The sequence below is a fragment of the Heptranchias perlo genome, chromosome 11 (assembly GCF_035084215.1).
Source record: "Heptranchias perlo isolate sHepPer1 chromosome 11, sHepPer1.hap1, whole genome shotgun sequence".
Classification (NCBI taxonomy): domain Eukaryota; kingdom Metazoa; phylum Chordata; class Chondrichthyes; order Hexanchiformes; family Hexanchidae; genus Heptranchias; species Heptranchias perlo.
Genome location: NC_090335.1, coordinates 5,306,079 through 5,327,405, shown reverse-complemented (window position 1 = coordinate 5,327,405; position 21,327 = coordinate 5,306,079). Strand labels below are relative to the sequence as shown.

Here is a 21,327-nt window from a genome sequence, read left to right as displayed (position 1 = left end):
TAGGCCCATGATTCTATAGATCAGGATAGGCCCATGATTCTATAGATCGGGGATAGGCCCATGATTCTATTGATCAGGGATAGGCCCATGATTCTATAGATCGGGGACAGGCCCATGATTCTATAGATCGGGGATAGGCCCATGATTCTATAGATCGGGGATAGGCCCATGATTCTATAGATCGGGGATAGGCCCATGATACTATAGATCGGGGACAGGCCCATGATTCTATAGATCCGGGACAGGCCCATGATTCTATAGATCGGGGACAGGCCCATGATTCTATAGATCGGGGATAGGCCCATGATTCTATAGATCGGGGATAGGCCCATGATTCAATAGATCGGGGGTAGGCCCATGATTCTAGAGATCGGGGATAGGCCCATGATTTATAGATCGGGGTTCAGCCCATGATTCTCTACATCGGGGATAGGCCCATGATTCTATAGATCGGGGATAGGCCCATGATTCTATAGATCGGGGATAGGCCCATGATTCTACAGATCGGGGGTAGGCCCATGATTCTATAGATCAGGGATAGGCCCATGATTCTATAGATCGGGGTTAGGCCCATGATTCTATAGATCGGGGATAGGCCCATGATTCTATAGATCGGGGGTAGGCCCATGATTCCATAGATCGGGGATAGGCCCATGATTCTATAGATCGGGGATAGGCCCATGATTCTATAGATCAGGGTTAGGCCCCTGATTCTATAGATCGGGGATAGGCCCATGATTCTATAGATCGGGGATAGGCCCATGATTCTATAGATCGGGGATAGGCCCATGATTCTATAGATCGGGGATAGGCCCATGATTCTATAGATCGGGGATAGGCCCATGATTCTATAGATCAGGATAGGCCCATGATTCTATAGACCGGGGATAGGCCCATGATTCTATAGATCGGGGATAGGCCCATGATTCTATAGATCAGGATAGGCCCATGATTCTATAGATCGGGGATAGGCCCATGATTCTATAGATCGGGGATAGGCCCATGATTCTATAGATCGGGGATAGGCCCATGATTCTATAGATCGGGGATAGGCCCATGATTCTATAGATCAGGATAGGCCCATGATTCTATAGATCGGGGACAGGCCCATGATTCTATAGATCAGGATACGCCCATGATTCTATTGATCAGGGACAGGCCCATGATTCTATAGATCAGGGACAGGCCCATGATTCTATAGATCGGGGACAGGCCCATGATTCTATAGATCGGGGATAGGCCCATGATTCTATAGATCGGGGATAGGCCCATGATTCTATAGATCGGGGATAGGCCCATGATTCTATAGATCAGGATAGGCCCATGATTCTATAGATCGGGGATACGCCCATGATTCTATAGATCGGGGATAGGCCCATGATTCTATAGATCGGGGGTAGGCCCATGATTCTATAGATCGGGGATAGGCCCATGATTCTATAGATCAGGATAGGCCCATGATTCTATAGATCAGGATAGGCCCATGATTCTATAGATCAGGATAGGCCCATTATTCTATAGATCGGGGATAGGCCCATGATTCTATCGATCGGGGATGGGCCCATGATTCTATCGATCGGGGATAGGCCCATGATTCTATAGATCGGGGATAGGCCCATGATTCTATAGATCAGGATAGGCCCATTATTCTATAGATCGGGGATAGGCCCATGATTCTATAGATCGGGGATAGGCCCATGATTCTATAGATGAGGGATAGGCCCATGATTCTATAGATCGGGGATAGGCCCATGATTCTATCGATCGGGGATAGGCCCATGATTATATAGATCGGGGATAGGCCCATGATTCTATAGATCGGGGACAGGCCCATGATTCTATAGATCAGGGATAGGCCCATGATTCTATAGATCAGGAATAGGCCCATGATTCTATCGATCGGGGATAGGCCCATGATTCTATAGATCGGGGATAGGCCCATGATTCTATAGATCGGGGATAGGCCCATGATTCTATAGATCGGGGATAGGCCCATGATTCTATAGATCGGGGATAGGCCCATGATTCTATAGATCGGGGATAGGCCCATGAATCTATAGATCGGGGATAGGCCCATGATTCTATAGATCAGGATAGGCCCATGATTCTATAGATCGGGGATAGGCCCATGATTCTATAGATCGGGGGTAGGCCCATGATTCTATAGATCAGGGATAGGCCCATGATTCTATAGGTCAGGGATAGGCCCATGATTCTATAGATCGGGGGTAGGCCCATGATTCTATAGATCAGGATAGGCCCATGATTCTATAGATCGGGGATAGGCCCATGATTCTATAGATCGGGGGTAGGCCCATGATTCTATAGATCGGGGACAGGCCCATGATTCTATAGGTCGGGGATAGGCCCATGATTCTATAGATCGGGGGTAGGCCCATGATTCTATAGATCGGGGATAGGCCCATGATTCTATAGATCGGGGACAGGCCCATGATTCTATAGATCGGGGATAGGCCCATGATTCTATAGATCGGGGATAGGCCCATGATTCTATCGATCGGGGATAGGCCCATGATTCTATAGATCGGGGACAGGCCCATGTTTCTATAGATCGGGGGTAGGCCCATGATTCCATAGATCGGGGACAGGCCCATGATTCTATAGATCGGGGATAGGCCCATGATTCTATCGATCAGGATAGGCCCATGATTCTATAGATCAGGGATAGGCCCATGATTCTATAGATCGCGGATAGACCCATGATTCTATAGATCGGGGATAGGCCCATGATTCTATAGATCAGGGATAGGCCCATGATTCTATAGATCGCGGATAGACCCATGATTCTATAGATCAGGGATAGGCCCATGATTCTATAGATCGGGGACAGGCCCATGATTCTATAGATCAGGGATAGGCCCATGATTCTATAGATCGGGGATAGGCCCATGATTCTATAGATCGGGGGTAGGCCCATGATTCTATAGATCAGGGATAGGCCCATGATTCTATAGATCGGGGATAGGCCCATGATTCTATAGATCGGGGATAGGCCCATGATTCTATAGATCGGGGACAGGCCCATGATTCTATAGATCGGGGATTGGCCCATGATTCTATAGATCGGGGGTAGGCCCATGATTCTATAGGTCGGGGATAGGCCCTTGATTCTATAGATCGGGGGTAGGCCCATGATTCTATAGATCGGGGATAGGCCCATGATTCTATAGATCGGGGACAGGCCCATGATTCTATAGATCGGGGATAGGCCCATGATTCTATAGATCGGGGATAGGCCCATGATTCTATCGATCGGGGATAGGCCCATGATTCTATAGATCGGGGACAGGCCCATGTTTCTATAGATCGGGGGTAGGCCCATGATTCTATAGATCGGGGGTAGGCCCATGATTCTATAGATCGGGGACAGGCCCATGATTCTATAGATCGGGGATAGGCCCATGATTCTATAGATTGGGGATAGGCCCATGATTCTATAGATCGCGGATAGACCCATGATTCTACAGATCGGGGATAGGCCCATGATTCTATAGATCGGGGATAGGCCCATGATTCTATAGATCGGGGATAGGCCCATGATTCTATAGATCAGGGATAGGCCCATGATTCTATAGATCGCGGATAGACCCATGATTCTACAGATCGGGGATAGGCCCATGATTCTATAGATCGGGGATAGGCCCATGATTCTATAGATCAGGGATAGGCCCATGATTCTATGGATCGGGGATAGGCCCATGATTCTTTTGATCGGGGACAGGCCCATGATTCTATAGATCAGGATAGGCCCATGATTCTATAGATCAGGATAGGCCCATGATTCTATAGATCGGGGATAGGCCCATGATTCTATAGATCGGGGATAGGCCCATGATTCTATAGAGCAGGGATAGGCCCATGATTCTATAGATCGGGGATAGGCCCATGATTCTATTGATCGGGGATAGGCCCATGATTCTATAGATCGGGGATAGGCCCATGATTCTATAGATCGGGGATAGTCCCATGATTCTATAGATCGGGGATAGGCCCATGATTCGAAAGAGCAGGGATAGGCCCATGATTCTTTCGATCAGGATAGGCCCATGATTCTATAGATCGGGGATAGGCCCATGATTCTATAGACCGGGGATAGGCCCATGATTCTATAGATCAGGATAGGCCCATGATTCTATAGATCGGGGATAGGCCCATGATTCTATAGATCGGGGGTAGGCCCATGATTCTATAGACCGGGGATAGGCCCATGATTCTATAGATCAGGATAGGCCCATGATTCTATAGATCAGGATACGCCCACGATTGAATAGATCAGGGATAGGCCCATGATTCTATAGATCGGGGATAGGCCCATGATTCTATAGATCAGGATACGCCCATGATTCTATAGATCGGGGATAGGCCCATGATTCTATAGATCGGGGATAGGCCCATGATTCTATAGATCGGGGGTAGGCCCATGATTCTATAGATCGGGGATAGGCTCATGATTCTATAGATCGGGGGAAGGCCCATGATTCTATCAATCGGGGATAGGCCCATTATTCTATAGATCAGGATAGGCCCATGATTCTATCGATCGGGGATAGGCCCATGATTCTATAGATCAGGATAGGCCCATGATTCTATAGATCGGGGATAGGCCCATGATTCTATAGATCGGGGATAGGCCCATGATTCTATAGATCAGGTTACGCCCATGATTCTATAGATCGGGGACAGGCCCATGATTCTATAGATCGGGGATAGGCCCATGAATCTATAGATCGGGGATAGGCCCATGATTCTATAGATCGGGGATAGGCCCATGATTCTATAGATCGGGGATAGGCCCATGATTCTATAGATCAGGATAGGCCCATGATTCTATAGATCGGGGATAGGCCCATAATTCTATAGATCAGGGATAGGCCCATGATTCTATAGGTCGGGGATAGGCCCGTGATTCTATAGATCGGGGATAGGCCCATGATTCTATAGATCGGGGATAGGCCCATGATTCTATAGATCGAGGGATAGGCCCATGATTCTATAGATCAGTATAGGCCCATGATTCTATAGATCGGGGATAGGCCCATGATTCTTTAGAGCAGGGATAGGCCCATGATTCGAAAGATCGGGGATAGGCCCATGATTCTATAGATCAGGATAGGCCCATGATTCTGTAGATCAGGGATAGGCCCATGATGCTATCGATCGGGGATAGGCCCATGATTCTATAGATCGGGGATAGGGCCATGATTCTATAGATCGGTGATAGGCCCATGATTCTACAGATCGGGGATAGGCCCATGATTCTATAGATCAGGGATAGGCCCATGATTCTATAGATCGGGGATAGGCCCATGATTCTATAGATCAGGGATAGGCCCATGATTCTATCGATCAGGGATAGGCCCATGATTCTTTTGATCAGGGATAGGCCCATGATTCTATAGATCAGGGAAAGGCCCATGATTCTCTAGGTCGGGGATAGGCCCATGATTCTATAGATCGGGGATAGGCCCATGATTCTATAGATCGGGTATAGGCCCATGATTCTATAGATCGGGGACAGGCCCATGATTCTATAGATCGGGGATAGGCCCATGATTCTATAGATCGGGGATAGGCCCATGATTCTATCGATCGGGGATAGGCCCATGATTCTATAGATCGGGGACAGGCCCATGTTTCTATAGATCGGGGGTAGGCCCATGATTCTATAGATCGGGGGTAGGCCCATGATTCTATAGATCGGGGACAGGCCCATGATTCTATAGATCGGGGATAGGCCCATGATTCTATAGATTGGGGATAGGCCCATGATTCTATAGATCGCGGATAGACCCATGATTCTACAGATCGGGGATAGGCCCATGATTCTATAGATCGGGGATAGGCCCATGATTCTATAGATCGGGGATAGGCCCATGATTCTATAGATCAGGGATAGGCCCATGATTCTATAGATCGCGGATAGACCCATGATTCTACAGATCGGGGATAGGCCCATGATTCTATAGATCGGGGATAGGCCCATGATTCTATAGATCAGGGATAGGCCCATGATTCTATGGATCGGGGATAGGCCCATGATTCTTTTGATCGGGGACAGGCCCATGATTCTATCGATCAGGATAGGCCCATGATTCTATAGATCAGGATAGGCCCATGATTCTATAGATCGGGGATAGGCCCATGATTCTATAGATCGGGGATAGGCCCATGATTCTATAGAGCAGGGATAGGCCCATGATTCTATAGATCGGTGATAGGCCCATGATTCTATTGATCGGGGATAGGCCCATGATTCTATAGATCGGGGATAGGCCCATGATTCTATAGATCGGGGATAGTCCCATGATTCTATAGATCGGGGATAGGCCCATGATTCTATAGAGCAGGGATAGGCCCATGATTCTATAGATCAGGATAGGCCCATGATTCTATAGATCGGGGATAGGCCCATGATTCTATAGATCGGGGATAGGCCCATGATTCTTCAGATCGGGGGTAGGCCCATGATTCTATAGATCAGGGATAGGCCCATGATTCTATAGATCGGGGACAGGCCCATGATTCTATAGATCGGGGATAGGCCCATGATTCTATAGATCGGGGATAGGCCCATGATTCTATAGATCGGGGGTAGGCCCATGATTCCATAGATCGGGGATAGGCCCATGATTCTATAGATCGGGGATAGGCCCATGATTCTACAGATCGGGATAGGCCCATGATTCTATAGATCAGGGATAGGCCCATGATTCTATCGATCAGGGTTAGGCCCATGATTCTATAGATCGGGGATAGGCCCATGATTCTATAGATCGGGGATAGGCCCATGATTCTATAGATCAGGATAGGCCCATGATTCTATAGATCGGGGACAGGCCCATGATTCTATAGATCGGGGATAGGCCCATGATTCTATAGATCGGGGATAGGCCCATGATTCTATCGATCGGGGATAGGCCCATGATTCTATAGATCGGGGACAGGCCCATGTTTCTATAGATCGGGGGTAGGCCCATGATTCTATAGATCGGGGGTAGGCCCATGATTCTATAGATCGGGGACAGGCCCATGATTCTATAGATCGGGGATAGGCCCATGATTCTATAGATTGGGGATAGGCCCATGATTCTATAGATCGCGGATAGGCCCATGATTCTATAGATTGGGGATAGGCCCATGATTCTATAGATCGCGGATAGACCCATGATTCTACAGATCGGGGATAGGCCCATGATTCTATAGATCGGGGATAGGCCCATGATTCTATAGATCGGGGATAGGCCCATGATTCTATAGATCAGGGATAGGCCCATGATTCTATAGATCGCGGATAGACCCATGATTCTACAGATCGGGGATAGGCCCATGATTCTATAGATCGGGGATAGGCCCATGATTCTATAGATCAGGGATAGGCCCATGATTCTATGGATCGGGGATAGGCCCATGATTCTTTTGATCGGGGACAGGCCCATGATTCTATCGATCAGGATAGGCCCATGATTCTATAGATCAGGATAGGCCCATGATTCTATAGATCGGGGATAGGCCCATGATTCTATAGATCGGGGATAGGCCCATGATTCTATAGAGCAGGGATAGGCCCATGATTCTATAGATCGGTGATAGGCCCATGATTCTATTGATCGGGGATAGGCCCATGATTCTATAGATCGGGGATAGGCCCATGATTCTATAGATCGGGGATAGTCCCATGATTCTATAGATCGGGGATAGGCCCATGATTCTATAGAGCAGGGATAGGCCCATGATTCTATAGATCAGGATAGGCCCATGATTCTATAGATCGGGGATAGGCCCATGATTCTATAGATCGGGGATAGGCCCATGATTCTTCAGATCGGGGGTAGGCCCATGATTCTATAGATCAGGGATAGGCCCATGATTCTATAGATCGGGGACAGGCCCATGATTCTATAGATCGGGGATAGGCCCATGATTCTATAGATCGGGGATAGGCCCATGATTCTATAGTTCGGGGGTAGGCCCATGATTCCATAGATCGGGGATAGGCCCATGATTCTATAGATCGGGGATAGGCCCATGATTCTCCAGATCGGGATAGGCCCATGATTCTATAGATCAGGGATAGGCCCATGATTCTATCGATCAGGGTTAGGCCCATGATTCTATAGATCGGGGATAGGCCCATGATTCTATAGATCGGGGATAGGCCCATGATTCTATAGATCAGGATAGGCCCATGATTCTATAGATCGGGGACAGGCCCATGATTCTATAGATCGGGGATAGGCCCATGATTCTATAGATCGGGGATAGGCCCATGATTCTATCGATCGGGGATAGGCCCATGATTCTATAGATCGGGGACAGGCCCATGTTTCTATAGATCGGGGGTAGGCCCATGATTCTATAGATCGGGGGTAGGCCCATGATTCTATAGATCGGGGACAGGCCCATGATTCTATAGATCGGGGATAGGCCCATGATTGTATAGATTGGGGATAGGCTCATGATTCTATAGATCGCGGATAGACCCATGATTCTACAGATCGGGGATAGGCCCATGATTCTATAGATCGGGGATAGGCCCATGATTCTATAGATCGGGGATAGGCCCATGATTCTATAGATCAGGGATAGGCCCATGATTCTATAGATCGCGGATAGACCCATGATTCTACAGATCGGGGATAGGCCCATGATTCTATAGATCGGGGATAGGCCCATGATTCTATAGATCAGGGATAGGCCCATGATTCTATGGATCGGGGATAGGCCCATGATTCTTTTGATCGGGGACAGGCCCATGATTCTATAGATCAGGATAGGCCCATGATTCTATAGATCAGGATAGGCCCATGATTCTATAGATCGGGGATAGGCCCATGATTCTATAGATCGGGGATAGGCCCATGATTCTATAGAGCAGGGATAGGCCCATGATTCTATAGATCGGGGATAGGCCCATGATTCTATTGATCGGGGATAGGCCCATGATTCTATAGATCAGGGATAGACCCATGATTCTATAGATCGGGGATAGGCCCATGATTCTATAGAGCAGGGATAGGCCCATGATTCTATAGATCAGGATAGGCCCATGATTCTATAGATCGGGGATAGGCCCATGATTCTATAGATCGGGGATAGGCCCATGATTCTTCAGATCGGGGGTAGGCCCATGATTCTATAGATCAGGGATAGGCCCATGATTCTATAGATCGGGGACAGGCCCATGATTCTATAGATCGGGGATAGGCCCATGATTCTATAGATCGGGGATAGGCCCATGATTCTATAGATCGGGGGTAGGCCCATGATTCCATAGATCGGGGATAGGCCCATGATTCTATAGATCGGGGATAGGCCCATGATTCTACAGATCGGGATAGGCCCATGATTCTATAGATCAGGGATAGGCCCATGATTCTATCGATCAGGGTTAGGCCCATGATTCTATAGATCGGGGATAGGCCCATGATTCTATAGATCAGGGATAGGCCCATGATTCTATAGATCGGGGATAGGCCCATGATTCTATAGATCAGGGATAGGCCCATGATTCTATAGATCGGGGATAGGCCCATGATTCTATAGATCAGGATAGGCCCATGATTCTATAGATCGGGATAGGCCCATGATTCTATAGATCAGGGATAGGCCCATGATTCTATCGATCAGGGTTAGGCCCATGATTCTATAGATCGGGATAGGCCCATGATTCTATAGATCGGGGATAGGCCCATGATTCTATAGATCAGGGATAGGCCCATGATTCTATAGATCAGGGATAGGCCCATGATTCTATAGATCAGGGATAGGCCCATGATTCTATAGATCGGGATAGGCCCATGATTCTATAGATCGGGGATAGGCCCATGATTCTATAGATCAGGATAGGCCCATGATTCTACAGATCGGGATAGGCCCATGATTCTATAGATCAGGGATAGGCCCATGATTCTATCGATCAGGGTTAGGCCCATGATTCTATAGATCGGGGATAGGCCCATGATTCTATAGATCAGGGATAGGCCCATGATTCTATAGATCGGGGATAGGCCCATGATTCTATAGATCAGGGATAGGCCCATGATTCTATAGATCGGGGATAGGCCCATGATTCTATAGATCAGGATAGGCCCATGATTCTATAGATCAGGGATAGGCACATGATTCTATAGATCGGGGATAGGCCCATGATTCTATAGATCAGGATAGGCCCATGATTCTATAGATCGGGGATAGGCCCATGATTCTATAGATCAGGATAGGCCCATGATTCTATAGATCGGGGATAGGCCCATGATTCTATAGATCGGGGGTAGGCCCATGATTCTATAGACCGGGGATAGGCCCATGATTCTATAGATCAGGATAGGCCCATGATTCTATAGATCAGGGTTAGGCCCATGATTCTATAGATCGGGGATAGGCCCATGATTCTATAGATCGGGGATAGGCCCATGATTCTATAGATCGGGGATAGGCCCATGATTCTATAGATCAGGGATAGGCCCATGATTCTATAGATCGGGGATAGGCCCATGATTCTATAGATCAGGATAGGCCCATGATTCTATAGATCGGGGATAGGCCCATGATTCTATAGATCGGGGGTAGGCCCATGATTCTATAGACCGGGGATAGGCCCATGATTCTATAGATCAGGATAGGCCCATGATTCTATAGATCAGGATACGCCCATGATTCTATAGATCGGGGGTAGTCCCATGATTCTATAGATCGGGGATAGGCCCATGATTCTATAGATCAGGATAGGCCCATGATTCTATAGATCAGGATAGGCCCATGATTCTATAGATCAGGATACGCCCACGATTGAATAGATCAGGGATAGGCCCATGATTCTATAGATCGGGGATAGGCCCATGATTCTATAGATCAGGATACGCCCATGATTCTATAGATCGGGGATAGGCCCATGATTCTATAGATCGGGGATAGGCCCATGATTCTATAGATCGGGGGTAGGCCCATGATTCTATAGATCGGGGATAGGCCCATGATTCTATAGATCGGGGGAAGGCCCATGATTCTATCAATCGGGGATTGGCCCATTATTCTATAGATCAGGATAGGCCCATGATTCTATCGATCGGGGATAGGCCCATGATTCTATAGATCAGGATAGGCCCATGATTCTATAGATCGGGGATAGGCCCATGATTCTATTGATCGGGGATAGGCCCATGATTCTATAGATCAGGTTACGCCCATGATTCTATAGATCGGGGACAGGCCCATGATTCTATAGATCGGGGATAGGCCCATGATTCTATAGATCGGGGATAGGCCCATGATTCTATAGATCGGGGATAGGCCCATGATTCTATAGATCGGGGATAGGCCCATGATTCTATAGATCAGGATAGGCCCATGATTCTATAGATTGGGGATAGGCCCATAATTCTATAGATCAGGGATAGGCCCATGATTCTATAGGTCGGGGATAGGCCCGTGATTCTATAGATCGGGGATAGGCCCATGATTCTATAGATCGGGGATAGGCCCATGATTCTATAGATCAGTATAGGCCCATGATTCTATAGATCGGGGATAGGCCCATGATTCTATAGATCGGGGATAGGCCCATGATTCTATAGATCAGGATAGGCCCATGATTCTGTAGATCAGGGATAGGCCCATGATGCTATCGATCGGGGATAGGCCCATGATTCTATAGATCGGGGATAGGCCCATGATTCTATAGATCGGGGATAGGCCCATGATTCTATAGATCGGTGATAGGCCCATGATTCTACAGATCGGGGATAGGCCCATGATTCTATAGATCAGGGATAGGCCCATGATTCTATAGATCGGGGATAGGCCCATGATTCTATAGATCAGGGATAGGCCCATGATTCTATCGATCAGGGATAGGCCCATGATTCTTTTGATCAGGGATAGGCCCATGATTCTATAGATCAGGGAAAGGCCCATGATTCTCTAGGTCGGGGATAGGCCCATGATTCTATAGATCGGGGATAGGCCCATGATTCTATAGATCGGGGATAGGCCCATGATTCTATAGATCAGGGATAGGCCCATGATTCTATAGATTGGGGACAGGCCCATGATTCTATAGAGCAGGGACAGGCCCATGATTCTATAGATCGGGGATAGGCCCATGATTCTATAGATCAGGGAAAGGCCCATGATTCTATAGATCGGGGACAGGCCCATGATTCTATAGATCAGGATAGTCCCATGATTCTATAGATCAGGGATGGGCCCATGATTCTATACATCAGGGATAGGCCCATGATTCTATCGATCAGGGATAGGCCCATGATTCTATAGATCGGGGACAGGCCCATGATTCTATAGATCGGGGATAGGCCCATGATTCTATACATCAGGGATAGGCCCATGATTCTATAGATCGGGGATAGGCCCATGATTCTATAGATCAGGGATAGGCCCATGATTCTATAGATCAGGGAAAGGCCCATGATTTTCTAGGTCGGGGATAGGCCCATGATTCTATAGATCGGGGATAGGCCCATGATTCTATAGATCGGGGATAGGCCCATGATTCTATAGATCGGGGATAGGCCCATGATTCTATAGATCAGGGATAGGCCCATGATTCTATAGATCGGGGACAGGCCCATGATTCTATAGATCAGGGCTAGGCCCATGATTCTATAGGTCGGGGATAGGCCCATGATTCTATAGATCAGGGATAGGCCCATGATTCTATAGATTGGGGACAGGCCCATGATTCTATAGATCGGGGACAGGCCCATGATTCTATAGATTGGGGACAGGCCCATGATTCTATAGGTCGGGGATAGGCCCATGATTCTATAGATCAGGGATAGGCCCATGATTCTATAGATTGGGGACAGGCCCATGATTCTATAGATCAGGGATAGGCCCATGATTCTATAGATTGGGGACAGGCCCATGATTCTATAGGTCGGGGATAGGCCCATGATTCTATAGATCAGGGATAGGCCCATGATTCTATAGGTCGGGGATAGGCCCATGATTCTATAGATCAGGGATAGGCCCATGATTCTATAGGTCGGGGATAGGCCCATGATTCTATAGATCAGGGATAGGCCCATGATTCTATAGATTGGGGACAGGCCCATGATTCTATAGAGCAGGGACAGGCCCATGATTCTATAGATCGGGGATAGGCCCATGATTCTATAGAGCAGGTACAGGCCCATGATTCTATAGAGCAGGGACAGGCCCATGATTCTATCGATCAGGGATAGGCCCATGATTCTATAGAGCAGGTACAGGCCCATGATTCTATCGATCAGGGATAGGCCCATGATTCTATAGATCAGGGAAAGGCCCATGATTCTATAGATCGGGGACAGGCCCATGATTCTATAGATCGGGGATAGGCCCATGATTCTATAGATCGGGGATAGGCCCATGAATCTATAGATCGGGGATAGGCCCATGATTCTGTAGATCAGGATAGGCCCATGATTCTATAGATCAGGGATAGGCCCATGATTCTATAGATCAGGATAGGCCCATGATTCTGTAGATCGGGGATAGGCCCATGATTCTATAGATCGGGGACAGGCCCATGATTCTATAGATCGGGGATAGGCCCTTGATTCTATAGATCGGGGATAGGCCCATGATTCTATAGATCAGGATAGGCCCATGATTCTATAGATCGGGGACACGCCCATGATTCTATAGATCGGGGATAGGCCCATGATTCTATAGATCGGGGACAGGCCCATGATTCTATAGATCAGGATAGGCCCATGATTCTATAGATCGGGGATAGGCCCATGATTCTATAGATCGGGGACAGGCCCATGATTCTATAGATCAGGGATAGGCCCATGATTCTATAGATCGGTGATAGGCCCATGATTCTATAGATCGGGGATAGGCCCATGATTCTATAGATCGGGGATAGGCCCATGATTCTATTGATCGGGGATAGGCCCATGATTCTATAGATCAGGTTACGCCCATGATTCTATAGATCGGGGACAGGCCCATGATTCTATAGATCGGGGATAGGCCCATGATTCTATTGATCGGGGATAGGCCCATGATTCTATAGATCAGGTTACGCCCATGATTCTATAGATCGGGGACAGGCCCATGATTCTATAGATCGGGGATAGGCCCATGATTCTATAGATCTGGGATAGGCCCATGATTCTATAGATCGGGGATAGGCCCATGATTCTATAGATCGGGGATAGGTCCATGATTCCATAGATCGGGGATAGGCGCATGATTCTATAGATCGGGGATAGGCCCATGATTCTATAGATCGGGGATAGGCCCATGATTCTATAGATCAGGGATAGGCCCATGATTCTATAGATCGGGGATAGGCCCATGATTCTATAGATCGGGGATAGGCCCATGATTCTATAGATCGGGGATAGGCCCATGATTCTATAGATCGGGGATAGGCCCATGATTCTATAGATCAGGGATAGGCCCATGATTCTATAGGTCGGGGATAGGCCCATGATTCTATAGATCGGGGACAGGCCCATGATTCTATAGATCGGGGATAGGACCATGATTCTATCGATCGGGGATAGGCCCATGATTCTATAGATCGGGGATAGGCCCATGATTCTATAGATCAGGGATAGGCCCATGATTCTATAGGTCGGGGATAGGCCCATGATTCTATAGATCGGGGATAGGCCCATGATTCTATAGATCGGGGATAGGCCCATGATTCTATAGATCGGGGATAGGCCCATGATTCTATAGATCGGGGATAGGCCCATGATTCTATAGGTCGGGGATAGGCCCATGATTCTATAGATCGGGGATAGGCCCATGATTCTATAGATCAGGATAGGCCCATGATTCTATAGATCGGGGATAGGCCCATGATTCTATAGATCAGGGATAGGCCCATGATTCTATAGGTCGGGGATAGGCCCGTGATTCCATAGATCGGGGATAGGCCCATGATTCTATAGATCGGGGATAGGCCCATGATTCTATAGATCGAGGGATAGGCCCATGATTCTATAGATCAGTATAGGCCCATGATTCTATAGATCGGGGATAGGCCCATGATTCTATAGATCAGGATAGGCCCATGATTCTGTAGATCAGGGATAGGCCCATGATGCTATCGATCGGGGCTAGGCCCATGATTCTATAGATCGGGGATAGGGCCATGATTCTATAGATCGGTGATAGGCCCATGATTCTACAGATCGGGGATAGGCCCATGATTCTATAGATCAGGGATAGGCCCATGATTCTATAGATCGGGGATAGGCCCATGATTCTTTTGATCAGGGATAGGCACATGATTCTATCGATCAGGGAAAGGCCCATGATTCTCTAGGTCGGGGATAGGCCCATGATTCTATAGATCGGGGATAGGCCCATGATTCTATAGATCGGGGATAGGCCCATGATTCTATAGATCGGGGATAGTCCCATGATTCTATAGATCGGGGATAGGCCCATGATTCTATAGATCGGGGATAGTCCCATGATTCTATAGATCAGGATAGGCCCATGATTCTATAGATCGGGGATAGGCCCATGATTCTATAGATCAGGGATAGGCCCATGATTCTATAGATTGGGGACAGGCCCATGATTCTATCGATCAGGGATAGGCCCATGATTCTATAGATCAGGGAAAGGCCCATGATTCTATAGATCGGGGACAGGCCCATGATTCTATAGATCAGGATAGTCCCATGATTCTATAGATCAGGGATGGGCCCATGATTCTATACATCAGGGATAGGCCCATGATTCTATAGATCAGGGATAGGCCCATGATTCTATAGATCAGGGAAAGGCCCATGATTCTCTAGGTCGGGGATAGGCCCATGATTCTATAGATCGGGGATAGGCCCATGATTCTATAGATCGGGGATAGGCCCATGATTCTATAGATCGGGGATAGGCCCATGATTCTATAGATCAGGGATAGGCCCATGATTCTATAGATTGGGGACAGGCCCATGATTCTATAGAGCAGGGACAGGCCCATGATTCTATCGATCAGGGATAGGCCCATGATTCTATAGATCGGGGACAGGCCCATGATTCTATAGATCGGGGATAGGCCCATTAATCTATAGATCGGGGATAGGCCCATGATTCTGTAGATCAGGATAGGCCCATGATTCTATAGATCAGGGATAGGCCCATGATTCTATAGATCAGGATAGGCCCATGATTCTGTAGATCGGGGATAGGCCCATGATTCTATAGATCGGGGACAGGCCCATGATTCTATAGATCGGGGATCGGCCCATGATTCTAGAGATCGGGGATAGGCCCATGATTCTATAGATCGGGGATAGGCCCATGATTCTATAGATCAGGATAGGCCCATGATTCTATAGATCGGGGACACGCCCATGATTCTATAGATCGGGGATAGGCCCATGATTCTATAGATCGGGGACAGGCCCATGATTCTATAGATCGGGGATAGGACCATGATTCTATCGATCGGGGATAGGCCCATGATTCTATAGATCGGGGATAGGCCCATGATTCTATAGATCAGGGATAGGCCCATGATTCTATAGATCGGTGATAGGCCCATGATTCTATAGATCGGGGATAGGCCCATGATTCTATAGATCGGGGACAGGCCCATGATTCTATAGATCAGGATAGGCCCATGATTCTATAGATCGGGGATAGGCCCATGATTCTATAGATCGGGGACAGGCCCATGATTCTATAGATCGGGGATAGGCCCATGATTCTATAGATCGGGGATAGGCCCATGATTCTATAGATCGGGGATAGGCCCATGATTCTATAGATCAGGATAGGCCCATGATTCTATAGATCGGGGGTAGGCCCATGATTCTATAGATCGGGGATAGGCCCATGATTCTATAGATCAGGGATAGGCCCATGATTCTATAGATCAGGATAGGCCCATGATTCTATAGATCGGGGGTAGGCCCATGATTCTATAGATCGGGGATAGGCCCATGATTCTATAGATCGGGGATAGGCCCATGATTCTATAGATCGGGGGTAGGCCCATGATTCTATAGATCGGGGATAGGCCCATGATTCTATAGATCGGTGATAGGCCCATGATTCTATAGATCGGGGATCGGCCCTTGATTCTATCGATCGGGGATAGGCCCATGATTCAATAGATCGGGGATAGGCCCATAATTTTTTAAAATTCAATCATGGAATGTGGGCGTCGCTGGTGGGGCCGGCGTTTATTGCCCATTCCTAATTGCCCTTGAGAAGGTGGTGGTGAGCCGCCTTCTTGAACCGCTGCAGTCCGTGTGGTGACGGTTCTCCCACAGTGCTGTTAGGAAGGGAGTTCCAGGATTTTGACCCAGCGACGATGAAGGAACGGCGATATATTTCCAAGTCAGGATGGTGTGTGACTTGGAGGGGAACGTGCAGGTGATGTTGTTCCCATGTGACTTCTGCTCTTGTCCTTCTCGGTGGTAGAGATCGCGGGTTTGGGAGGTGCTGTTGAAGAAGCCTTGGCGAGTCGCTGCAGTGCATCCTGTGGATGGTGCACACTGCAGCCACAGTGCGCCGGTGGTGAAGGGAGTGAATGTTTAATGTGGTGGATGGGATGCCAATCAAGCGGGCTGCTTTGTCCTGGATGGTGTCGAGCTTCTTGAGTGTTTTTGGAGCTGCACTCATCCAGGCAAGTGGAGAGTATTCCATCACACTCCTGACTTGTGCCTTGTAGATGGTGGAAAGGCTTTGGGGAGTCAGGAGGTGAGTCACTCGCCGCAGAATACCCAGCCTCTGACCTGCTCTTGTAGCCACAGTATTTATGTGGCTGGTCCAGTTAAGTTTCTGGTCAATGGTGACCCCCAGGATGCTGATGGTGGGGGATTCGGCGATGGTAATGCCGTTGAATGTCAGGATTCTACGGATCGGGGATTAGCCCATCATTCTATAGATTGGGATAGGCCCATGAGTCTATTTGTTGGTTGGCCCCATGAGTCTATAGTTCGGGGGATATGGCCACGATTCTATCGGTCGATGAGGCCCTTTATTCTTTCGGTCAGGAATAGGCCCGTGATTCTGTCGGGCTGATTCTGCCTTTCCCACTGCTTTCTTGCAGTGCCCAGCCTTATACTATTGTGTTCTGACAGCCCGACAGGTTTAACTGGCAGAGAAAGCCAGCTGCCGGGCTATTCATTTAACAATGTCTGCTTCTATTTTAGTCTTTATGACCAACGAAGAGGCTGACAACATCCTCATACGCCAAAAACGTGAGAACAGTTTATTTGAAGAAATGAAAGAGGGTAATTTGGAGAGAGAATGTATGGAGGAAAGGTGTTCTTACGAAGAGGCGAGAGAAGTATTTGAGGATTATCCGCAAACTGTAAGTGCAAATAATTGAAGGCTCTTTAAGAGCGACTGTTTTCTACCCAGATGCCGCTCTTGGTCTTCAATTCTTGAACACTGTTATATTTTTCTTTAATCTCCTAGAAAACAACAATGGGAGGAGTATTAGCTAATCCTCCAGGGCCTGCTGTCACTTTCTTTCACATCAGGCAATGTATTTTCAGGCCATTGGATGTCAGGTTCTCGATGGTGCCTGATAAGATGCCCACAGCGAGTTGTGATAAAAATCATCACATGAAGTGACAATAGATAATGATATCTCTATACACACTCTCCCTCTCATTATCAGTCTCCCCTCTCACTGAGGCACTGCACATGTAATCCTCGGCGCCTATTACTGTAGGGTACGGTAGTTTGGTGGACTAGTAAACCAGAGGCCTGGACTAATAATCCATGGGTTTGAGTTCAATTCCCACCAGGGCAGTTTGATAATTTGAATCAGTCCTTACCCGGTCTGGGCCTATATGTGACTCCTGTCCCACACCAACATGGCCGAGCAAGCCACTCAGTTGTATCAGTGTTTTAAGAAGAAGGCCCACCACTATCGTCTCAGGGCAACTAGGGATAGGCAATAAATGCCGGCCTTGCGAGTGACGCTCACATCTCGAGAATCAATATAAAAAAGCCTGCCTGTAGTGTGGAGCCCACATCGTTCCCCACTGTGGTCTTACTGGGGGCTGGTGTAATGGTCAATCTGTATAAAACCTTAGTTGGGGTACTGTCAGCAGCTCTGGGCTCCACACTACAGGAAGGATGTTGAGGCGATCGAGAGGGTAGAGCACAGATTCACTAGGGTGCTGCCTGGTATCAAGAAATAGAATTACACACATCAAACTCTCCCCCACCCCACATCAATCTCTCCCCCACCCCACATCAAACTCTCCCCCACCCCACATCAAACTCTCCCCTACACCATATAGAACTCTCCGCTACCCCCCAATAACCTCACTCCCACCCCCCAATAATCTCACTCCTACGCCCAATAATCTCACTCCCACCCCCCAATAATCTCACTCCTACGCCCAATAATCTCACTCCTACCCCCCAATAACCTCACTCCTACGCCCAATAATCTCACTCCTACCCCCCAATAACCTCACTCCCCACCCCCAATAATCTCACTCCCACCCCCCAATAACCTCACTCCCCACCCCCAATAATCTCACTCCCACCCCCCAATAATCTCACTCCCACCCCCCAATAATCTCACTCCCACCCCCCAATAATCTCACTCCCACCCCCCAATAATCTCACTCCCACCCCCCAATAATCTCACTCCCACCCCCCAATAATCTCACTCCCACCCCCAATAATCTCACTCCCACCCCCAATAATCTCACTCCTACCCCCAATAATCTCACTCCTACCCCCCAATAATCTCACTCCCACCCCCCAATAATCTCACTCCCACCCCCAATAATCTCACTCCCACCCCCCAATAATCTCACTCCCACCCCCCAATAACCTCACTCCCACCCCCCAATAATCTCACTCCCACCCCCCAATAATCTCACTCCCACCCCCAATAATCTCACTCCCACCCCCCAATAATCTCACTCCTACCCCCAATAATCTCACTCCCACCCCCAATAATCTCACTCCCACCCCCAATAATCTCACTCCTACCCCCACTAATCTCACGCCCACCCCCCAATAATCTCACTCCCACCCCCCAATAATCTCACTCCTACCCCCCAATAATCTCACTCCCACCCCCCAATAATCTCACTCCCACCCCCCAATAATCTCACTCCCACCCCCAATAATCTCACTCCCACCCCCAATAATCTCACTCCCATCTCCCAATAATCTCACTCCCATCTGCCCCACCATTATAGAACCCGTCTTATTTTCAATCTGTTGATTTTATTGGAGGGAATATCGGGCCCCTTCTCTAAACGCTGTTGATCCGCCCCATTGGATTATCAGCCAGCTGGTCAAGAGAAAAACCTACCCCCAGTGTGTGTGAATCGCATCCTTGCTGTAACGTCCACCAATTCTGTCTCTTTGCTGCCCAATTAAATCCCTTCTCACCCTTATCTTCCAATGCCCCTCACACTTAACACTGGTCACTTGGAGACTCAGAATCTTGACCACCTGCTTTAACATTTTCAGTGTGATCTATTTCACTGGTTTTATTTTTATTATTCCCCAATAACGCTGAGAATGGAACCTGTGTGTGCTCGCTGCGATAGAGCTGTGCAGCCCTGCACCTCTTAGGTGGTTGATGGGGCAGGACTGTAAATAGGATAGAGTGTGAATTCCCTGTGTCACTCTGCACTGTCGATGTCTCTCTGTGCCCTTACACATCACTGTGTGTGCTGATACAGTGTCACCTTCTTGTTTCAGGATGAATTCTGGAGTAAATATGTCGGTGAGTAATCACATTTCATTATATTCCATTTAGTTCCAGCTGCACTGCTGTCCAGTTGGTCGGGTATCTTTAGGAATGTGGGGCCGTGGTCTATGAGTGGACATGGAGGAGGCAGGGAGTGGGGGACTGTAGTGCTAAAATCTCCAAGCTGCTCCGCTGGGAGCATGGGAGAGTGGGATCGGCTCATAGGGAGAAGTGTCATGTCTTCAATCGTTCCGATCACCGGAAGTGCCGGAAAGGACGAGACCAGCTTTGCTGAGAAGTCCTTCGAATATATGAGAAGAGAACGTACTGCATTCTAAATCCTGCTTAAAGAACACGTGACATTTCTTTGATTTGGATCCAATTTCATTTTAGTTCGTCCAGTCTGTTGGCAGGAAATTCAAATTGCCTCTCAGAAAAAAAGGATGAAAAGGCAGAAGTGAGTGATACCTTCAGTGTGGGTCACCCAGCAATCCCAGAGAATCCACAGCATGTATGTGGAGCTGTGCTGTGTATATGTGGAGATTTGTTGTGTATATGTGGAGCTGGTCTGTGTACATGTGGAGCTGTACTGTGTATATGTGGAGATTTGTTGTGCATATGTGGAGCTGGTCTGTGTACATGTGGAGCTG

The 21,327-nt window shown here is 48.1% G+C and overlaps 1 protein-coding gene across 1 annotated transcript in view; it reads left to right on the top strand.

Moving 5' to 3' along the window:
• Nucleotides 1-21,327, top strand: part of LOC137327063 (coagulation factor X-like) — a 161,780-nt gene that overhangs the window by 38,694 nt on the left and 101,759 nt on the right. Inside the window, exons 2-3 of the mRNA XM_067992471.1 lie at nucleotides 18,156-18,316; nucleotides 20,689-20,713. Of these exons, the coding sequence (XP_067848572.1) occupies nucleotides 18,156-18,316; nucleotides 20,689-20,713 (186 nt within the window). The remainder of the gene's footprint in view (nucleotides 1-18,155; nucleotides 18,317-20,688; nucleotides 20,714-21,327) is intronic.